Genomic DNA, 20511 nt, shown 5'->3' on the forward strand with positions numbered 1-20511 from the left:
CTTTTAACTTGTTAATGGTCTTTTGTGTTCTACTACAATTTTTGGCATTAGAATCTTAACCATACATACTGTGTTTACAAATAATACAATACTGCATTATACAGTAAAATGCCTATTTAATTTATGTAGCACATTGTGGTAGTACTGTACTTGCTTCTTATTATAGAGGGCGGTAGCAAACATTTTGTACTTTTTTTATAATGCGCCTAAAAAACCAGCTGGAATTTCCAGTTTCCTGGTAGCCTAGGCATATTGTTCAAAGAGGGGTTTTAATTGTTAAAATTTCACCTTTATTTTCATGTAAGTTGATGATATATGTAATGTCTAATGATACAGTATATTACTATACTTTACTAGGCCTAGTCCTGTTAGTTAGGCCTATAATTGGTTTCTCTTTCCTGAATGGTACTACTACTAGCCTAGCTAGGCCTACCTCTAGACTACAGTCAGTAGGTAGTCTTAGCCTAGGCCTAGTACGAGCAGCAGGCATGGAGAAGTTTATTTAGGCCTACATATCCCTGCCTAGACCGTCCTCTAGGCCTGGACTAGACTAAAAGGCTAGGCCTAGAGATAGTAGACGGTAGACTTCTCTGAAAGAAGGCCTCTCTAGCTAGATCTAGGCCTAGTTATCTACATTATTAATCTAAGACTACTACAGTATTCATACAGGACTACTACTACACGGCATCATATTTGCCTACTATCTTGCATAAAATTCTTACTAAGTGATTTTTTAAAGCATAGCCTATGTAACAATAGCATTGTTTAAAATCATTGAATATTAATTGTATAAAAGATTTATTGTGAACATAAGTTGAAATTTACCAATTTTGTAAATTTTTTCGACAGCAAATATTAAATATCTTTAGTTAAAGACCCCTTCCCTGCAATTTTAGACGTTTTTTGGAAAATAATACATATATATCACTTTAAAAACATTAAACTATGTCATTCCTTGTCTTAAATGTACGTTTTATGGTAAATTATGATAAAAAGTGAGAAACAATGCACTACCTAAGTAGCTCGCGGCGATCGACCTCTCGTGGACGGTCTTAGGCCTAGCCTAGCTAGGCTTAGTTTTGTAGGCCTAGCTGGTAAACATCGGTAACGTACGAACATCGTAAGCTAGCTATATACCTAGCCTGACGTTGTATAGTTGCTGCATTAATTGTCTTTCTATTTTTGCCAGACTCCGTTGATACAAATTGGGGAAAACCCGGTATTTTCGCTGAAAAGTTAGGAGTCTTTGATTTGTTTTGGCCTCACGATCGATCGAAAAGTGGGCGAATTACAGGTGAAAAACAAAAATATCAATCCGCGCGCAATGCATTTTGGGATTTATAGCGGGCCGCTATAATTATTAGAATCGACTTATTTTTCATATTTTTAACCGTTTAAAGACGAAAAAAGTTATCGCAATAGGACCATATAGTATTATTTTTACATTAAATATAGTTTGTGATCTTAAATTAGATCTAAAAAACGTAGGGAAGGGGGCTTTAATGTACTTTAAACTTTTGTTTTCAGAATCAAAATCTTAACAATGGTTGTAAGTACACGGAGTAAAGACACACTAAACAAAGCCTTCATATGTGATGATAAAGAAGATGAGAACAAGGAAAATATGAAGGATAAAGAACATAAACAAGATGAAGAAGAAAAAGAAAAGAAACAAGAGAAGAAAAAAATAAAAGAAAAAACAAAAGAAAAAACAAGGAAGGAGGAACTTCGACATGAACTTCGAAACAGGTCTCATTTGCAAGATAACACAAACAAATTAAAAATACCAGAAACTACGAATACCAGAAATAGGCCTGTTAAAAAACAAAATAAAACCGGAAATAGGAATTTCTTAATTGTATTTGTAGTATGTCTTTCGTTTATTGGAGTTTATATATTCTACAGCTTTTTTGGGGGCACTGCTGATAACAAAGGCACTTTAAGAAATGACACTGGGTTAAACCTAGGAGAACTCAAATCAAAGTTCCCAACGCAAACACCATATTTGTGGAGATTGATCGGCTCAGCTTCAGTTGATTTCTTTAAACGCGAGGATCCTAAAAGACCAACAGTGATCCTTCTTGCGGCTGGTCCTGATGCACATTCAACATTAGATGCATTAGCTTCTGACCTTTCAACCTCTTACACGTCAGGTAACCTTTCAACCTCTTACACGTCAGGTGACCTAGTTACCAAAATTGACGGTAGCAAGTACAATATGTCTGATGCGGACAATGCAAAATATGAAATTGATAAAACGCTTTATAATGGTTTTAATTCTGGCAAGAAAGTCGCTGTTATTCATCACTTGGAGAGCATTCCAGCTAAAGCGTCCATGATATTTCATTCCTACTGTGAAACTGACAATGCTCCTTTCAAGAAAGTCGTCATTATTTTTACGGTACACGTTACAGATGAACTAAATCCAAACGATCATCCAAAAACGAATGAAAAAAAAGTGGAGAAACATTTGATACAAAAATGGAAGGATTCCGTGGATAAGGATCATATTGACGCCATGTTCAGTCGGGTTGCAACTGCAGTTGCATTTGTAACCCCTTTAATTAAATAGTACAAAGTCTGTGTAAATTGGATTAAATTTGTGCAGTATTAATACAATCTCACAAATGTCAGGCCTGGAAATTTTAGTTGAAACCTATTTAATTCAATAGTACAAAATATAAAGGCCAATTTATAAACATAAAAAAATAAACGTAAAATCTGTATTCTATATTTTTGTTTTCAATATTAATCTAAGCTCACAAATGTATGGCCTGGAAATTGCAGTTCAAACCTATTTAATTTAATGTTTATTTTGTTGAAAACAAGTATGTACAATGTCTCAATTTAATGTTGTGTTCTTGGTTTGTAATCTGTTAATCCTTTGTTTAAAAAAATTATAACTTTATAAGTTTAGATTCAAGTCATAGTAAAATTAATATTGCTAAAGAAGTTGTATTATAAGACTTATCCATAGTTAGATAATTTTCCCCAAAAAAGTTGCACTCAATATTATTATTATTTGATAAAGAAAAATCACTTACTGTATTAGTTTACAATTGTTTTTCATTAAACAAAAAACAATGATAAAATAATATTTTGAAATGAGAATTAAAATGAAACACCAGAAAAATGATTACTTCTTTTATATGTATTTCCTTCACATAGTACATTTATAAAATATATTTAGACAGTCAATACAATCTCTTTGAACCATAATTTAACTAAAGTTGATCCCAAAACCAAAAATAACATTTCTGCACATTGTGAATGCCTTTTTTTTTAATGGTAAAGCTCTGTCTACACTATCAAACTTTGACAAAAAATGGTGCCCAAATATGGTAGTGATAAAGTGGCACATGTTTAATAGTGTAGACAGAACTTTCAGATGTAGAACTGTATCTTCTTGTATACAGTAGGTCCATTACAAAAATTGCCAATGACTGACGACCTAGGTAGGTGCTGAGAAGCACGGAAGCATGTTCCAATTTCCCCGAAATACACACAATGAATTGACACAACTGTGCAATATTTAGTCCACCTACTGTATGCTTGAGACAATCTTGTTTAACTTTATGCAAGGTGCTCAATAACATTTACTCTAGCCAGTACAGTACCTTACATTTATACATTACAGACATAACAGGGCAGTGCATTTAACAAGATTCATGCAATCATCTCAATCACATTATGGTCCTTTAGGTTTATACTGTACATAGGCAGATTCAGGGGTGCTTCAGCCACTCCCTCTCACCATCCCTGCCCCTCCCTCTAACTTTCCCTGCCCCTCTCTCTTATCTTCCCTGCCCCCCCTCTCTCTTATCTTCCCTGCCCCTCTCTCTTACCTTCCCTGCCCCTCCCTCTCACCTTCCCTGCCCCTCCCTCTCACATTCCCTGCCCCTCCCTCTCACCTTCCCTGCCCCTCCCTCTCACCTTCCCTACCCCTCCCTCTCACCTTCCCTACCCCTCCTTCTTACATTCCCTGCTCCTCTCTCACCCTCCCCACCCTACTTCCCTATTTAAAAAACCTGGATCCTTCACTGCGGTCAGTATAGTTAAAATCCATTTAAACAAAATTATTATTTTTTTTTTATTCTTAAAATCCAGCTCATTGGCTGAATAAGTTTAGACTCAAATTTGATACAGTACTAATATACATTTCATATTTAGAAAGCAGAGCAGAATAATACATTAAAAATAATCATTGATGATAAAGAAAAGCTAGGTTATCTAAACAGATTATTATAGAAGATTGATTTATGATTTTTTTAAGAAGACCTATCTATTTAGAAGACAGCATTAGAAAATATTGTTTCTGTGGGAGAACTAGATATTATACATAAAACTAGCTAGACTACAAACTACTACATTACTACTAACCTAGGCCTAAAAAACTACAGAAACGTGGTTTATGTTGCCTTTTCTATCGGTGCATTATACAATTTAATAACCTCTTGGGCTATATAATATATAATCTCTTATGCAAAATATACTGTAATTCCCTCAGAGGATCTCAAATGTTATAATGCACCTCTAAGCAGGCAATATCTGTATAATACAGTAGATACTTAATAATAACATTAAATAACATTTTTTTAAAGTATTATTAGATGACCATTTGAAACATTGCTCTTGAATCTAATGCTGATATTGTCATAAACTATCACTAAAATTTATACCCATAGAAATAAATAGGGATGTACTGTTCAGTTCAAACACTATGCATGGTATACTATATCCAACATACAGCATACCATATGCATGGTATGTGCATGATACTATATCCAGAGTACAGCATACTATATGCATGGTACAGTATGTGCATGATACTATATGCATGGTATGTGTATTACTATGTATACTGTACAGAATTATACTATATACAATGTACACAGTATATGTATGGTTTACTATGCACATGATACAGTATAGTAAGATGGTACTGATTGGTCAGAATGGCATCACATGACTACTGTTGTGAGGATCAAAAATGTTCTGTTTCAGCTTTTAAGCTCTGTCTACACTATCAAACTAGTTTGACAAAAAAAGTGTGATTTTCTGAAATATGGTAGTGATATGCCCAAATATGGTAGTGATATGACATCATCGCTGGATCGTGTCTACATATAGACACATCACGTTTTTTTGTCACATAAAGTTTAATAGTGTAGACAGAGCTTTAGGAGATGCAGCCACTACGTCAAAAAAAATATAATATTAATTATTACTTAATACTTTAAATGTTACATAATACCTATAACATATAAATTGCCTAAAACCTTCAAGTTATATTGCACTATACCTAATGAATACTTATTAATATATTAGCACTAACTTACACTTTAGTTTCCCATTGTAATGTTAACTTTTTCAAAACACAGAATTGGATCTCTAATGGTCTCGACGAATCTACTTTATCAGATTTCATTTCCTGTTATGTTTGATAAATAAAATATCACCAATTTTTACATTAATTAGCATACTACTGTACCTTTACAACACATTTATAGCACGGAAGGTATTTTAATTCTTGCACATTTAATTAGTTAAATTTAACCTCATTTTAAAACGTCAATAAAATGTCTATACGTACCTACTTTTACACTACTGATTTAAAATCTGTATATAGTTAAAAAATATAATAAAAAATATTCTATTAAAATAATCCCTAAACTGTTTAATAAATAACTATTGTTGAAGATTCATTGTTGTTAACTATATGTATGATTACCAAGTGTTGTGATAGCTTTTGCAACTACCACAAATTCAGAAATCTGAATTTTCATTTAAAAGATTTTGAAATAATCCACCATAAAAAAACTAAATTTAGTTTACCAAAGCGTTAGTACAACAATTATACCCAAAATATAAAATGTCTTATATTTACATCTTGTTGAACCTCTACCTTGGGACACTCCTATTAAGGGAATACTGTACCTGCCTATAAAGAACACTGTGAAATATGTGAGGGGAAATACATGCCACTTCAGCCAACTCCTATTAAGGGGACACACCCCAATTAAGGGGACACACCCCTAGGGGGTCACACCCCTATTAAGGGAACAGTTTGTTGGGTCCCAAAGGTGTCCCCTTAATGGGGGTTCTACTGTATATCCTATTTCTGCTAAACTTATCTTGTCCATAATGTCAAGCAAACTTTAAAAGTACTTAAAACAAATATTGTAATTTTCCTGAAATTTCAACTACCTTATCTTAATACAAAAGAAGATTTATTGTTTGTTTATTGAAGAAGTTGCTGTATCAAAAGTGAATTGTTTTGTTATTTTGTTGTTGTTTACTTCATAATAAACGCATGCCAAATCTATCAAGTATGTGTTGACAAGATATAGAACATCTCGTATCAACCGAGTGGATGGTATCGTGAATTTTCTGTTGTAACTTTGTTATAAACTCGCGCCGAATCCATCAAGTAAGCGTCATCAAGGTACAGCACATCTTGATCGATGGTTTGTAAGTCGTTAAACAGCGTATCATCTTCGTCGCGCCGTAACTCGATCGTCCAAAGCGGGCTACGGAAAATACGCCTTCTCGGTTTAACCCAAAAGTGGTATACAATTAAGGCTACAATGGTGATAAATACAATTGATAGGGTTAGCGTAACGCCCACGACAGCTCCTACGCTACCCTTAGATGAACTTTTAGTAGGCAAAATCATTGACTGCTCCGTTACTGACTCTGTACTACTGACAACAGTCTTTACGGGATGTGTACTCGTCAAAGGTTTGTTTGATGGTTCGGTATTTGGATCCGACGACATTGTTGTTTTTATAGGTGAATGAACATGTTCTGTTGTTTCTACATTTATACTTGTGCTGCGCCTCTTTGTTATTGGAGTATTTGAATCATGTGACATTGGTAGTGTGTCGCTGGTAATTGGTTGTACTGTTGTATCTGAAAATTTAAAAATAGGAACAGATAAGAATGGAAAGCAGGAAAAACAGAGTTTCTAGCATGGTAGTCCTTATTTATTGATTTTTTTTCAGGACAGGATTAGAATGTAAAATAGGTTTTTCTTTTACCTGATGTGTAATCCCGGATAAAGATGATGTTAAATAATTTTATACTTAAGTGAGAAACAAGGAGAGATAAAGAGGCTGATGATAGATTCGCTTTTGTGGTTAAAAACTACAGCACCCTCTGTAGCAAACTTTCATGTGTCCTTAAAGTTATTAAGACACATTTTGGTTCCGTTTGTAATTGTTAAGGACCAAATTAAAATTGACAGTTTACTTCCCAGTTTTCAGGAAGTGCGCATTTGATTGGAGTGCAGCTGGAATATTGAATTGGGAGTAATTCGTTGAACTTGAGTCAGAGGAAATAATAAACTTTGTATTGATGGAACTAATAACATACAACCACCAGAAATGAATGCATTAGCAACTACAGTAGTTATACTGCAGTTGATTTTTACGAAAGTAATCCCTCTACTTTGGGCTGGCAAAAAGGAAGTTTTGTTTTTCAAATTTTTTAATAGAACTATTATTTTTTACCTTTGTGTTGTTTTGTCTCAATTATATAGGGTTAGCCTGATATGCTCTGAAATATTGTTTACATTTAAACTATAACGTTAGCTACCTCTGATATCTGTTAAATATCTATTATGAGAGCATTTGTATGGCTGTATTCGTTACAATTTGCTATTGCGAGCATCCATACACATGGGGTATCAAAATGATGGCAATGTACTACTGTAGGACGGATTTAAACTCTGTATATATAAAACCACTTGGGAGATTGGGAGAGGCTGCTGGGAGTAGGAAAGGATTTGCAGGGCTAGTACAGTAGAACCTCCATTTTACGTACAGTACAGGACCGAAAGGCGTACGTAAAACAAGGGATTCGTAAAATCAAGGTTGACCTTAAATTGACCCCCAAATACGTAGATCGTAGCTAAAAAGGCTGCCGTGTTTGCCTACAGCATGCAGGTGGTCACTAGCTTAGCTAGGTCCTTGCTAGACTAATTTAGGCCAGGCTAGTAGGCCTAGCAAGATGTGAGGCCTAGAAAGTACAGTATATACAGGCTGTGCGATTTAGTTTAAATAAAGTGTTATAAATAAAAATATCAATGTTCTTGTATTTTCTATCAACAAAAACAGTCGCTGCTGTAGGGGAATGCACATAAGTTCCTCACACAGCCATGGCTTTGTGGTTTGTTGTTGTTAAATTGCGCCCTCAATGTAAGAAAATGATGATGTCATCGGTAATTTTAAGCGTACGTAAAATCAAGGGAACGTAAAATCAGGGTACGTAAAACGAAGGTTCTACTGTATATATGAATTTATTTTAGTAGTAGTAGTACCATCATCCATGGGATAAAAATAAAGAAATACAGTATATGCATACATTTTGGTAATTGATAATTTCACTTTTAATCATTCATAATGATCTTTAAAAGATCTTAAAATGTAAACATCCATTGAAAGAAATCCACAGAACTACACAAAATAAGTAAATAACATCAAATGATGAGCAATAATATAAACACATTATTAAATTACTGTACATACCAGCGCATAAGGAACTTGGGGACGAAGCGTTACAAAGTGTACAAAGGTCATTGACCTTGTAATATCCTGGTAAACATGACTCACAACGCTCACCAACTGTTGGCTCTTGACAAATACAAAAACCTATGAAATAGTAATAGAGAGATACATTGCATATATACAGTTAATATTATTACACAATCACATAACATTAATCAATGCAATCACTGACATCATTGTGTAATGTTTGTTCAATGTGTTCATTGTTATTCTAACAATGGAAAAGTGAATGTAAAGCAAAGAAATTTTACGTAAGGCACATCACATTTTTTTGTCACATAAAGTTAGATAGTGTAGACAGAGATTTAGACATTACAGTAGGCTAAAATAAATTGAGGCAAAGATAATTTAAAAATTCCAATATTTATACTTTATAGTCAACTTTTCCAATACCTGGCACCCTCGAGCTGGCCTAATTAAAAATGTCTGGTTTTCAAGAAAATCTGGTATTCTGAATGTGTTTTTAATGATAAATAGAATTTAGGATTTTTTAGAATTTAAAAAAAGTCTGGTTTGGGAGTTTCTTGTTTTTAGAGGCTGGTATTGGGGAGAGTCAATTGTAATTTTATCAAAAACAAACTTATTAATAAATTAACTTATTTTATTATAAACGAAACCACAATAATTACAGTACAATCAAACCAAATCAAACGATTGCATATCCACTGATCAAAATGAATTTGAGGAAAATATATCATTTAAAAAACAAATCATCAGAAAATCGATATTAAAATAAACAAATTCTTGAAATTTTAGCAAATCACTGAAGCACAAAGGTCAACTTCCACACACTTTCTACATTCGTCTCTTTTCCTATTTCTAATTGTGACCAAGGAAATTACTAATTATAAGTTTCATGACAAATTTAATATGTCATTTTCACTTTCTCAATTTCTCAAGTATTATATTGTACTTGAATTGTAAATGTGATTTATTATTTATTCAGAACAGAACGTTAGGCCCATTCATTCATCATCATCATATCAGGATAGTCTTATAGCCACTGTTTGTTTACTGTAGCATTTACTGTAGAGGTTTCAACCCCTCGCTCTTTGGTACCAGTTGGTGTCCTTTATATTTAAAGAAAAATTTCTTACAACAAACGCAGCTTGACTTTTGACGAAACAATTTTTAAATAATTGTTCTTTATTGCTTTTTTTTCCTATTTAATAATAATAAGAAATACTGATTTTTTATCAATTATTTTTGTTAAATAATAATCAGTAGTAAACATGTTATAATGTACATAGTCTGAAATGCTCTATTTAATTATAAAGTAGGGCCTATCAGGTATTAAATACATAAATGTTTTGTAGATGTATATCATGATTGGATTCAGTTTTCTTTCTGTAGTGATTAGTACCTCTACATATTCATGGTAGCCATATAGATATGCATGGGTTAGTTTTATACTTCAATTATCCTATGCCTAGTTTGTACATCACATGGGATCCTGGTACCCTGATAATCTAGTATTATTAGTACCAGTATGATTTTAATAATAAATGATAATGATTGTGTATCTCATACTATTTTATTCAGATTCTTAATATTTTAAGCCTTTGTACAATATCTACTGTATTTAAAATGAACTATAAATTTGATTTGATGGTTTTTGCTGCCAAGAAATAAATAGGAACATTAAAAAGTGAATTGAATCAATTTTCTTTTGTCAGCAGAAACAGGACAAATTAAAAATGTTGATTAAATGGGATTGTTAAAAAAATTGAAGTACGTAAAGCCAATTTACAACAGACGAGCGGTAACGGTAATATAATAAAAATATAGAATCTATGTAATTGCTTATGACTGTTTACAAACAACGCAGAGCAGACGAGCGGTTTCTGCTCTGGATAGATACAGATTATATGTGGAACAAGCTACATACACGGTTTTCAGAATTACAGTACCGTTACCACTCATCTGTGTAAATTGGCCTTTATATGAGAAACAGAAATGAATTTTGTTGTTTATAACATGTAACCATGGATGTACAGTAGCCTGAAAAGTCTAGGGTGGAGGGTGGGGAAAAAGTTACTGTAGGGTTGGTGGGAAAAACAGAACTGTTAAGTACCCAGATATGTTTTGGGTTAGGGATGTGGTGTTGAAATGGGTGGAAGGCCTTAAAAACCCTAGAGATATATTCCAAGAAAAATTAGGTACAGTATTTCTACAGAAATTGTATATTCCAGACCGCAATTTTAAAACAAAGCAAACATGAATTGTTTGTCTAGCTGGCTTACCTAATATGACATGTTTTCCTTTATGCAAGTCATCATATTATGTTTGTTAGAACTATTATAAAAGCTTGTTTGTTTTAATAAGACCTGAAGTAGATTAACAAACATTAGCGATGTTGTAATTGTGGACAAACAGTAAACTAAAGGTCTGTTTGAAATATTGTGAAATTATAACCATGTTTTAACATGGTGTGAAAATGTACTAACTCAATTTGTAAGAGAAAGAAGGTATTTTGTTCTGTAATTCTAATCTACAGAGCATGTCTGTAATTGGGGTGTCCTCTGATTACAAGTTGTCGCATATACTGTTGCTCGTTCAACTCTCGGAAAAAGCGTATTGTCTCATTTATAGTACGAATATATTACCCTTACTTAAACATGTATTGTCCCCCAAAAACATGAAAAATGACGATTAATAAAATCAGACTTAACATTTTTTAGTTTTAGAAGTTAATCACTTCTGGAAAAAAAAAACTAAAACAAATTATTTCACTTATAAAAAGACAAATAAACAGTTAATTTTAAGCAAAGACCATTGTCTGACAGACACTTTAAGTATTTTTTTCTTTAAATTACATTTTTTCAAATAAATCATTTTTTTTTTTCAAAGTGAATAACTATTGCATGAAATGGCATACTGTATATTAAAAAAAAATTTTTTTAGGGGGACAATACATCTTTAATTAAGTATCCCCTGAATAGGGATGTGCCAAACTACATACATCAGTTTGGTAAACATGACTCCGGCACGGTTCCGGTCCGGCGCCGGAAAATTCAATCGAACTTCAATGTTTCGTTTTCACGTGGCTACGCGCATATTGATTGGCGCATAGCCGCGTGGAGCGTTGTGAAAACGAAACATTGATGTTCGATTCGCCAGACCGGAACCGTGCCAGAACAGGTGTGAAAGACCCTTTAAACATGGTTTGTATGCACTCAAGTCTCTCTTGAAAATGAAACAACATTTTAAAGCTATTAAACAACTTTATGATTGAAAGGATTTAAAAAAACATTTAGGACGTCAATCTTTCTAAAAATAGCTGATTAATGACTTGTAATTACTGTACTCAGTAGATTGTTTTTTTGACATCTCATGAATCTTTCTTCCAATATTATCATTATTACTTGAACAATATTTTCTTTATTTCAACTGAATTGACACGAATGGTTTATTTCTGCAATGGGGAAATCATCACGATCTTCACAACAGAAACCATAAAGAACAGAACTTATTTCACTCTTAACTGGTTAATTAAATGTTATTTGTTTGACCAAAAATGTCTACAATTTCAAGATAGGGCATACCATAAACCTTATAATTCAATGTTTCTACTCAGAGATTCAGGATTTTTCAGTTTTTGTTGTTGTTGTTTTTGACTTTTTATACGGATTTTTTTCTATACATTTTTTGTTTTTTTATATGAATTGTAAATATCCAATACTATATTTTTTTATATATTGATTGAAATAAAGATTGATTTGATACAAATAAAAAAAATAGGACACATAATTAGTTAAACATAACATCTCACACTGTCAAGTGTTATTTTATCTCACAACTTCTTATTCTTACTGATGATGTGTATAATGTTCTATGCAAAAATGACCTTGGTACTATCCACTTTATATTCAAATCGCATTGTACTGTATGTACAATAAATGGCGTTTTAGGGATTCACCTACTAGTTTCTCATTATGTATAAAACATATTCCATTGACTGAAATTATATGTATAGCATTCACTAAATTTAATTTACATTTACCCTAAACAATTACGAATAAGAAATACATGTGTATGTCAAAAATTAAATCTCAAAGGGTGTCGTCAACAGATTTTGACAATGAGATTTTATAAGTTGTTAGATTGGCCGACAAAAAAACATTACGTATGTAATTGTAACAGATTGCTCTGTCATTTCACAATGTTATGGTTTTGTATTCAAAAAGGAAACATTTGTTAGCAGTAATAACTAACAATTACATCCTTAATACCTTAAGCTCAGATGTTTATTATAAATATTGGAACTTGTTTTTTATATTTTGTTTGGGTGGGAGGGGGTTGGTTGTATTTCAATAATAGCAATCATCCTTAAAATATATTCCCATCATTCTTCTTTGTAATATTATTGTTTTAAAATTTGATCATGTGTTTATAAAGTGTGAAGCATGTTATGTTATCATTTATGATATGCTTTTCCCTCCCATATTGATCAAATCAAATCTTTATTTGTTCCATAAAAATGTGTACATGGAAAAATTGAAATATGGTAACACATTCACAAATACATCATACATAGAACAAATTAAATTAAAACATTCATTAAAACATTCATCAATCCCACATAAAATTACTCGTTATATTTAGGTTTAAAAAAAATAAATAAATAACTCTGACACTGACCCACACTACTGTTACTCCTCTCTGCCTTTCCATTTTTAAAAAAATATTTCAATCAATATTTTATTGTTACATTTTATAACCAAATGATTGATTTGAATTTTTTATCAAGAGATATTTTGTTTTGGGGGTTGCGGACAGTTGTGCTGTGTAAAGGCGGCGCAACACAAATTTAATGAAAGTTAAAATAACATTACAGTACAAACCTGTTGTTTTATTGCACGCTTGACCACTACACTGACATTCCACACAAGTGTCGTTCAAATTATAATATCCATCAGCACATGCGTCACACTTATTGCCGATCCAGTTACCATGACAACTGCAAACACCATTGCTAAATATAAATATATAAACAAAAAATGCAATTACACCAACAGAAAAGGAGAGGGGTTAATACTGTATACAAATGTAATTTTAATTTATGGATAAAATTATCTGAACTTTAGATAATTGATGATACAGTAGTAAAATCCGTTCTGTTGTAAAAACCCTATTCAGGGGACACCTCTATTCGGGGGACACCTCTATTAAGGGGGCACACCTCTATTAATTAAGGGCACACTTTTCCATGAAACAAAGCAATTTACTATACTATTAATGTGTGTCACTACACTACAGCCAATCTCTATTAAGAGGACACTCTCCTGCTTGAGGGGTAGGGGGTCCTGGGGGGTGTCGATTCTACTGTCCTTACCTATCGCATGTATTGTTCACTACTCCGTTGGCATGGCAATCACATGGTTGGCAAGCCTCGGAAGAGTTTACCTGGAAGAAGTCGCTATCACATAGCTGACAGAACTCTCCGCTGTACCCATGTACACATGCGCATACTACGGTTTCGTTCGTACAATTAGCGACGTCTATTGTTCCTAGCGAATCACAAATACAACCTGAAATATTAACATTTTAAAAGGTGAACCTGTATGCCTAAATATGGCATAGTGATATGACATCCTCATGTCCATATATGGACATCACATTTTTTTGTCACATAAAGTTTAAGCTACATTCACAAACGCAAAAGTTTCCTTAAACCTAGTTACTTGTGCGAACCTAGCTTTTAGCCAATGGCTAGAATGTCGACATTACATTAGTGTAGAAGGTGCTTTTTAAAATATAGACTGGTACCTACTGTAAGACCATCATGATTTTTTTTACATTAAATCTTGGATGGGTACAAAATAATTATTGACTCATTGGTGCGTCAAAAAACTTAGATGGTAGGTACGTCACATCAATGAACAATGGATGGTCACGGTGTGTCACTGTCTGTCACTTTACCACCCTTCATCATGAATAACATGGTCACAATGTGTCAAAATACGTCATGGTCACCGAAAGGTAACTTTTTTTGATGCAGGGCCGGGTGCGTCATATTATTCATAAGGTATGACACACATAGGACAAATGATACACCTCTCCCAGGAGTCGTATAGTGGGTCATACAATTGACAAGTGCATAAATCTTGTATAGAACATTAAATTGCACACTTTTTATAGCCTAGTTCATACATTATTGTACTAATACTGTATGTTGATATTAGCATGTGTAATCAGGTTAATCGTCTTACCATTCTAAATCTGAATTAATTATGCATTTAAAACCAAATTATAATATTCAGATCACTGTATATTATTGTTTCCAAGGTCATATATTTAATGTAATTCTTTATAATACAGTACAGTACTACAGAGTGTGATCATTAGACCGTGCAAATTGTCTGTTAATTATCAGAATTCTCCTAGTGTACAGAATATTCAAATATTAAGAATTTCGACCCAACTTTTACGGACGGAAATGAAGATAATAGGGGCTTTTTACTGAAATACACAAGAGGCTATCCTATGCCAAATTATAATTTGTTTTGGTCTTAAATTGAGGAAATCTGTGATGGCAAAACGCAATATGAAAAAAGCTATTACGCTAATCAATACTGATCTTATTTAATAAATGTTTAATATATTAATTAATATAAAATATGCAATTAGCCTAAGAATAGATGTGGATAATGGATTCACATTTATTTGAAATATTTTATTTATTTATACTGGGCGACCATCATATGACATCACAATGTTGTTCTGATTTATTAAAATGATGAATGATACTAAGCTAAGGCTTGTGGTGCCTCTACACAAGCTACGACTGTAACCTAGGATAGTCATAGCCTAGTAGTTTCAATTAGGCCTACATTCTGCGATTAGTCAAGAAAAAGGTCCTAGGCCTAGCAATTATAAACTAACAAATACTAGGCTAGGCCTATTAGCTTAGGTATAAAGCAGGTGGAAAGGCCCCGAAGAAGAGCCCCTAGCCAGTCGAAAAATACCTACCCTGATAGTCCTGACATTTGACATCGATAAATGCTACCAAAATATAACAAATCCACAATGAAAATCGCATTATTGGTTATCAACCATGTGCATGTGCCGAAATTCTCAAACTAAATGTCTAAACGGAAATAATTTGATGACATAAAACGATGACTAACAGAAATCACGTTCTTTAAAAACTTCGACAGCCAACAAGGAGAAGAAGAATTCAGTTTCTCATATTTTTCTCATTATAAACACCAAACAATAGATGGCGCACCTGTAAAAACCGAAATGCTCATGACAAAACCAAACTTACAAAATGAAAGTGGCAATAATAATTTTATATTAATCACAAATTAAGGTACATGCTGATAGCAGTTTTGCGTAGTTGACACCACTTCTGTGTTCTAAACAATTAAAATTATACTGAACGAAATACATAGGAGCAGATGCACATGTGCAGTAACAGAGCACCATTTGGAAGAACACCATCAACACACTAATTATGTTTTAAAAATAGAATTTACCAAACCAAACTTACAAAATGAAAGTGGCAATAATAATTTTATATTAATCACAAATTAAGGTACATGCTGATAGCAGTTTTGCGTAGTTGACACCACTTCTGTGTTCTAAACAATTAAAATTATACTGAACGAAATACATAGGAGCAGATGCACATGTGCAGTAACAGAGCACCATTTGGAAGAACACCATCAACACACTAATTATGTTTTAAAAATAGAATTTTATTTTATTTTTTATATTATTTTATTCAATCAAAACCAACAGCGATATAAATACCCACCACTAAGAGGTTTGAAACATAAAACAATACAACATCAAAAACAGTGAATGTATAAAAGAATAAACTAATATACATAAATTACTGTTGATTCATTTTTTATTTCATATTCGATTTTTTGACAGTGAGATCACCTGTTCAAATTAATTATACAGATACTTTAAATTTAAAAGATTATTATGAGCGTTAAAATACATATTGGGCTGCTGATAGCCAGTGACATAATGCAGAGCCCTGAGGCCCCTGGTTTAGGAATGCCTAATTGGCGCTCCAGTCATTGTGCGTTTTTAGCCTTTTTCTACATATTTTAATGCATTTTTTTCTTGGGCCCTGCTTAGGGGCCTCTGGGTTTAGCCAGTGAGCCCTCATGCTGTTACGCCACTGCTGATAGCATACTGTATACGCTGTATGTTGAGATTGTATAGAACTTGGATCAGATGGTGATCCTCTTGATTTATAGAACTTAAATTTGAAGACATGATATAAAGATATCAGCATTCAAACAGGAGTGCACATAAGTACACAGAGGCAGATATAAATTATATCTTGAAACAATTTCTTAATCAATACATTCAGGCTGTTAATTTGATTTCATTGAATAAATTCATTAAATTCAATTTATATTTCCCAAAATTGCTTTGCTCTTCTATATCTAATAATGGTAATTTCTTCTTTCTAAAAGAATACTTATTCGATTGTACAAGTAAAATGAATTATCACCATTTAGCAATTTCATCATAAAAAAAGAACCTTAAAAAAATGACAGATGTTTTATGTTTATAGTAGTACAGGTTGTACATTCTTACATAAAACTGCCTCAGTCCTATCTTTCCACAAAAAGCACGATGGATTAAGACACACACTAGCTCTGTTTTCAAGCTGACAATGATTAATAACCCCCTCTAAAACCACCCCTTCTGCCACCTCGGAAACCTGGAAAACCTTGAAAGTTACCACCACCACCTCGTCCTCCACGATAACCTCCACCACCTCCTCCCCCTCGATAACCCCCTCTTCCTCTATATCCATCTCCATCCCTACTGAAGTTTCCACCTCCATAGGATCCACCACCTCGTCCTCGGCCAAAGCCTCCTCTAAATCCACCCCCTCTAAAGCCTCTTGACGATTCGTAACCTGGGGGTGAAGAAAAACGGGGTCTTTGTTGTGGGGGCCCTCTGAAGTCATCCCTCCTGTGAATAACAATAAGAAATTGGGTAAATTTAACTATACACTAAAATATAGTAATATTTTGCTAAAATATGCTTTTTGCTAGAAGAATGTTAAATCTCACAGAAGTCATAGAAGTTGTTAATAACAAATCTATTTATACATTACAGCTTGGGTATATTTATTTATTTCAATATTACTCACGGTTTTTCTGGTCTTTCTGCTCCATTTGTGAACACGCCAGCATTAAATCCAGACATCGCTCGCAGTACATTTATCAGGAGATCATCTGTGAGGCTTGGCGTTAATATCTCCTCAGGATTACCAGATATACGGAATAAGAGAGATTCAATTACTGGATGCAGAGCAACCACCTTGGCTGCCTGATGGAAAGGTATTTGAAGCTGTACCCTAAATTAAGAAAACAAAATGCAAAACATGTTAAAAGGTATTTGAAACTGAACCCTAAGGAAAGATAACATAAGAAGGGTTAAAATGTATTTGACGCTGTACCCTACATTAAGACAAGATAATTCACCCAGGCAAAAGGTATTTAAAGATGCAACCTAAATTAAGACAACATAATTCACCCAGGCAAAAGGTATTTAAAGATGTAACCTAAATTAAGACAACATAATTCATCCAGGTAAAAGGTATTTGAAACTGAACCCTAAATTAAGGAAAGATATCATAAGAAGGGGTAAAATGTATTTGACGCTGTACCCTACATTAGGACAAGATAATTCACCCAGGCAAAAGGTATTTAAAGATGTAACCTAAATTAAGACAACATAATTCATCCAGGTAAAAGGTATTTAAAGCTAAACCCTAAATTTAGACAAGGTAATTCAGCCTAGACAAAGGTATTTGAAGCTGTACCCTAAATTTAGAAATATAGAAACATAGTCTAAACAAAGCACAAGTTTATCTCTTTGCGTATCAATGTAGTGTTTACCAGTCATCAAGTTTAATTATACTGCCATCACTGTCCACTTGACGAGCACCGAACATCAACAATTGCAGAGGTGTCACCATTGTCATTGTTTTAGCCGACACAGCTCTTGTTCTGATCTATAAACAAATAATCACATTTTTTATTTGTAACCATTACAAATTTAACACCAGCAATATATACATAAAGTGTCATAACCATGTAAATATATCCACCAATAATATCATTCTACTACAATGCAACTCAATGGAGTAATACAAATTATTATAGGGCCTAGATTGCCAACAAATACTGAATATTCATTATTGCTTCAACCAATCAAAGCATAGCATGCCTAAATATGGTATTAGAATGAATTAATTCTAATTTACATGGGAGTTACTGTTCTACAAAGACTTCTCTCAACTTACTTTCTCGCCAAATATGAAAAATGGCAGCGGGAATGATTGCTCGATCTTGCTGAAGTTGACGGACGACTTATGTATGAGGGCAGACTTGTTTTCAGTTGTCAACAGCTTTCGTTTCTCCTTGTGGTAACAGACATTTGGATATAGTGCCATGACTAACAATGACACGACCACATCTAGATTGTTGTCTGGTCCAGAGTAGTTAAAATGCTCAGGCATCAAACATTCTAAATGAAAATTGAATTAAGAAATAAGATAATATTATGGGATCTATCAACAAATTGGATTTTCATTCTTAATAACATTCCAATTTAGAGTTAATTGACAGTCAAAGTGATAGTGATTCAAGTAATTCTTTTCCAGATTTTATTTGTTGATCTATCGTTGCCATTCGTTGCAAATTTAAAAATGGTACTAGCCATTCGAAAAAAAATTGTGTTACCTTCTGGAAATCCTTCCATTAAGAGAATATCCTTTAATTGATTCTGAAAAAATTTAAATACTCTAAATCAGTCCTTCTATTTCTGGTAGATAATTATCATTTTTTAATTACTTTTGTTAAATATTAATATTGCATAGCATATTTTGCCACCAACATGTTGTTTACATCCACACCACATTTGTTGTACACCACCAATATTCTTTCCGATCACAAACAATTTCATAGGTAACACCATTTCCATCCAAACCACCACCACCACCACTTTCATCCACATTTCAATCAATCAATACTACAGCTAATACATTTAACAAATCCATCCCCACTCAAAAATAGTGGAGGGGATATGTCCCCACAGGATCTGCACCATTGACCATCACCCCATCACTTACCCTGGCTTCATAGGTCATTCTTAGTGAGGTCATCTGTAGACTCTTTCTGTCACTGTATTCCATAGCTGCATTTTCACCACCTTGCATTCTAAAATATACAAAATATATGTTAAAAGAGTTACTTATATTGGTTGATAGATTTTATTATGTACAGTTCAGAAAACATGTTACTGTAAATTATCTAAAATATACTTACAGGGCATTCTCCCATTCCTGGAAGGCAGCAAGCATTGCGATATGGTCGCTGTGTCGCATTCCACAGTAGCGTTTGTGGAATGGTGCCACTCTCCCAGCAATGGTCACAAATGGTTCAGTGAAGCAACTGGCAGCTGCAATTAGACACATGGCATCTCCAAGTCTGTTACAGAAAGAAATGAAAAAAAAAAACAAATGTTGTGATAGCTTCCCTTTTCTGGGACTACCCCAAAGTCTGGCGATGTCATGTACATGATGAGAAGCTGTCACACTGGTTGTAATGCTGTGCTGCTTTCTGGTCACATGATAAAAAGTTCCCAATAAGAAATTTGGAGAAGATCTATATTAGGCTATGTATAATTAAATTGAAAAAATTAATAGTTTATATAATCAATTATTATTAATGGTAATCAGCCTTACTTCATTATGCAACCCATGATGATCATCTTGCCCAAACGAGGTTCAATGGGCATTTTGGCAAGTACTCGCCCCAATGGTGTCAACTCTTCAGCTTCATCAAGGGCATGCATATCTATAAAAAAAAACAGCTAAATCAAATTGTACAGCAGTCTATTTTTAAGACTACATTAACACAGTCTACAGCTGGACATAGGATTATGTATGTGTACTATT

The 20511-nt window shown here is 33.4% G+C and overlaps 4 protein-coding genes across 5 annotated transcripts in view; 2 read left to right on the forward strand and 2 right to left on the reverse strand.

Moving 5' to 3' along the window:
* The window catches only part of LOC144838823 (rab-like protein 6), a 273930-nt gene extending 259916 nt beyond the window's left edge, over window positions 1-14014 (forward strand). The window contains exon 16 of the transcript XR_013611709.1: window positions 14005-14014. The gene's annotated coding sequence lies outside the window, so the exon portion shown is untranslated. The remainder of the gene's footprint in view (window positions 1-14004) is intronic.
* On the forward strand, window positions 152-3121 carry LOC144838836 (torsin-1A-interacting protein 2-like). 2 transcript variants are annotated; one of them, XM_078694338.1, is made up of 3 exons: window positions 152-300; window positions 1528-2571; window positions 2673-3121. In XM_078694338.1, the coding sequence occupies exons 2-3, from the start codon at window positions 1544-1546 to the stop codon at window positions 2710-2712; spliced, it is 1068 nt and encodes a 355-aa protein (XP_078550464.1). In that variant the 5' UTR covers window positions 152-300; window positions 1528-1543; the 3' UTR covers window positions 2713-3121. The 2 variants fall into 2 exon arrangements, with proteins under 2 accessions (XP_078550464.1, XP_078550465.1); XM_078694339.1 differs by having other exon boundaries at window positions 153-300; window positions 1528-3121.
* LOC144838835 (uncharacterized) lies at window positions 3952-15739 on the reverse strand. Its single transcript, XM_078694336.1, has 5 exons — window positions 15540-15739; window positions 13903-14098; window positions 13412-13542; window positions 8529-8651; window positions 3952-6912 (listed from the first exon to the last, which is right to left on the reverse strand). The coding sequence occupies exons 1-5, from the start codon at window positions 15607-15609 to the stop codon at window positions 6362-6364; spliced, it is 1071 nt and encodes a 356-aa protein (XP_078550462.1). The 5' UTR covers window positions 15610-15739; the 3' UTR covers window positions 3952-6361.
* A 678-nt stretch (window positions 15740-16417) lies between these two features.
* The window catches only part of LOC144838531 (ATP-dependent RNA helicase A protein-like), a 33007-nt gene continuing 28913 nt past the window's right edge, over window positions 16418-20511 (reverse strand). The window contains exons 21-28 of the mRNA XM_078693933.1: window positions 20299-20410; window positions 19880-20041; window positions 19684-19771; window positions 19295-19337; window positions 18856-19079; window positions 18449-18564; window positions 17698-17904; window positions 16418-17516 (exon numbers count right to left, since the gene is read on the reverse strand). Coding sequence (XP_078550059.1) covers window positions 17216-17516; window positions 17698-17904; window positions 18449-18564; window positions 18856-19079; window positions 19295-19337; window positions 19684-19771; window positions 19880-20041; window positions 20299-20410 — 1253 coding nt within the window. The 3' untranslated portion in view covers window positions 16418-17215. The remainder of the gene's footprint in view (window positions 17517-17697; window positions 17905-18448; window positions 18565-18855; window positions 19080-19294; window positions 19338-19683; window positions 19772-19879; window positions 20042-20298; window positions 20411-20511) is intronic.

This window comes from Antedon bifida, chromosome 3 (genome assembly GCF_963402885.1).
Source record: "Antedon bifida chromosome 3, ecAntBifi1.1, whole genome shotgun sequence".
In the NCBI taxonomy this organism is placed as follows: domain Eukaryota; kingdom Metazoa; phylum Echinodermata; class Crinoidea; order Comatulida; family Antedonidae; genus Antedon; species Antedon bifida.

Bases quoted from the DNA above. Each gene is read 5' to 3' on its own strand.
- LOC144838836 (XM_078694338.1), top strand. From the start codon at position 1,544: ATGGTTGTAAGTACACGGAGTAAAGACACACTAAACAAAGCCTTCATA. The intron at 2,572-2,672 runs GTACAAAGTCTG...TTAATTCAATAG, and splicing joins GTAACCCCTTTAATTAAATA to TACAAAATATAAAGGCCAAT.
- LOC144838835 (XM_078694336.1), bottom strand. From the start codon at position 15,609: ATGCGATTTTCATTGTGGATTTGTTATATTTTGGTAGCATTTATCGAT. The intron at 13,543-13,902 runs GTAAGGACAGTA...ATTTATATTTAG, and splicing joins GTGAACAATACATGCGATAG to CAATGGTGTTTGCAGTTGTC. The intron at 6,913-8,528 runs GTATGTACAGTA...TTAAATTTTCAG, and splicing joins CCCAAGTTCCTTATGCGCTG to ATACAACAGTACAACCAATT.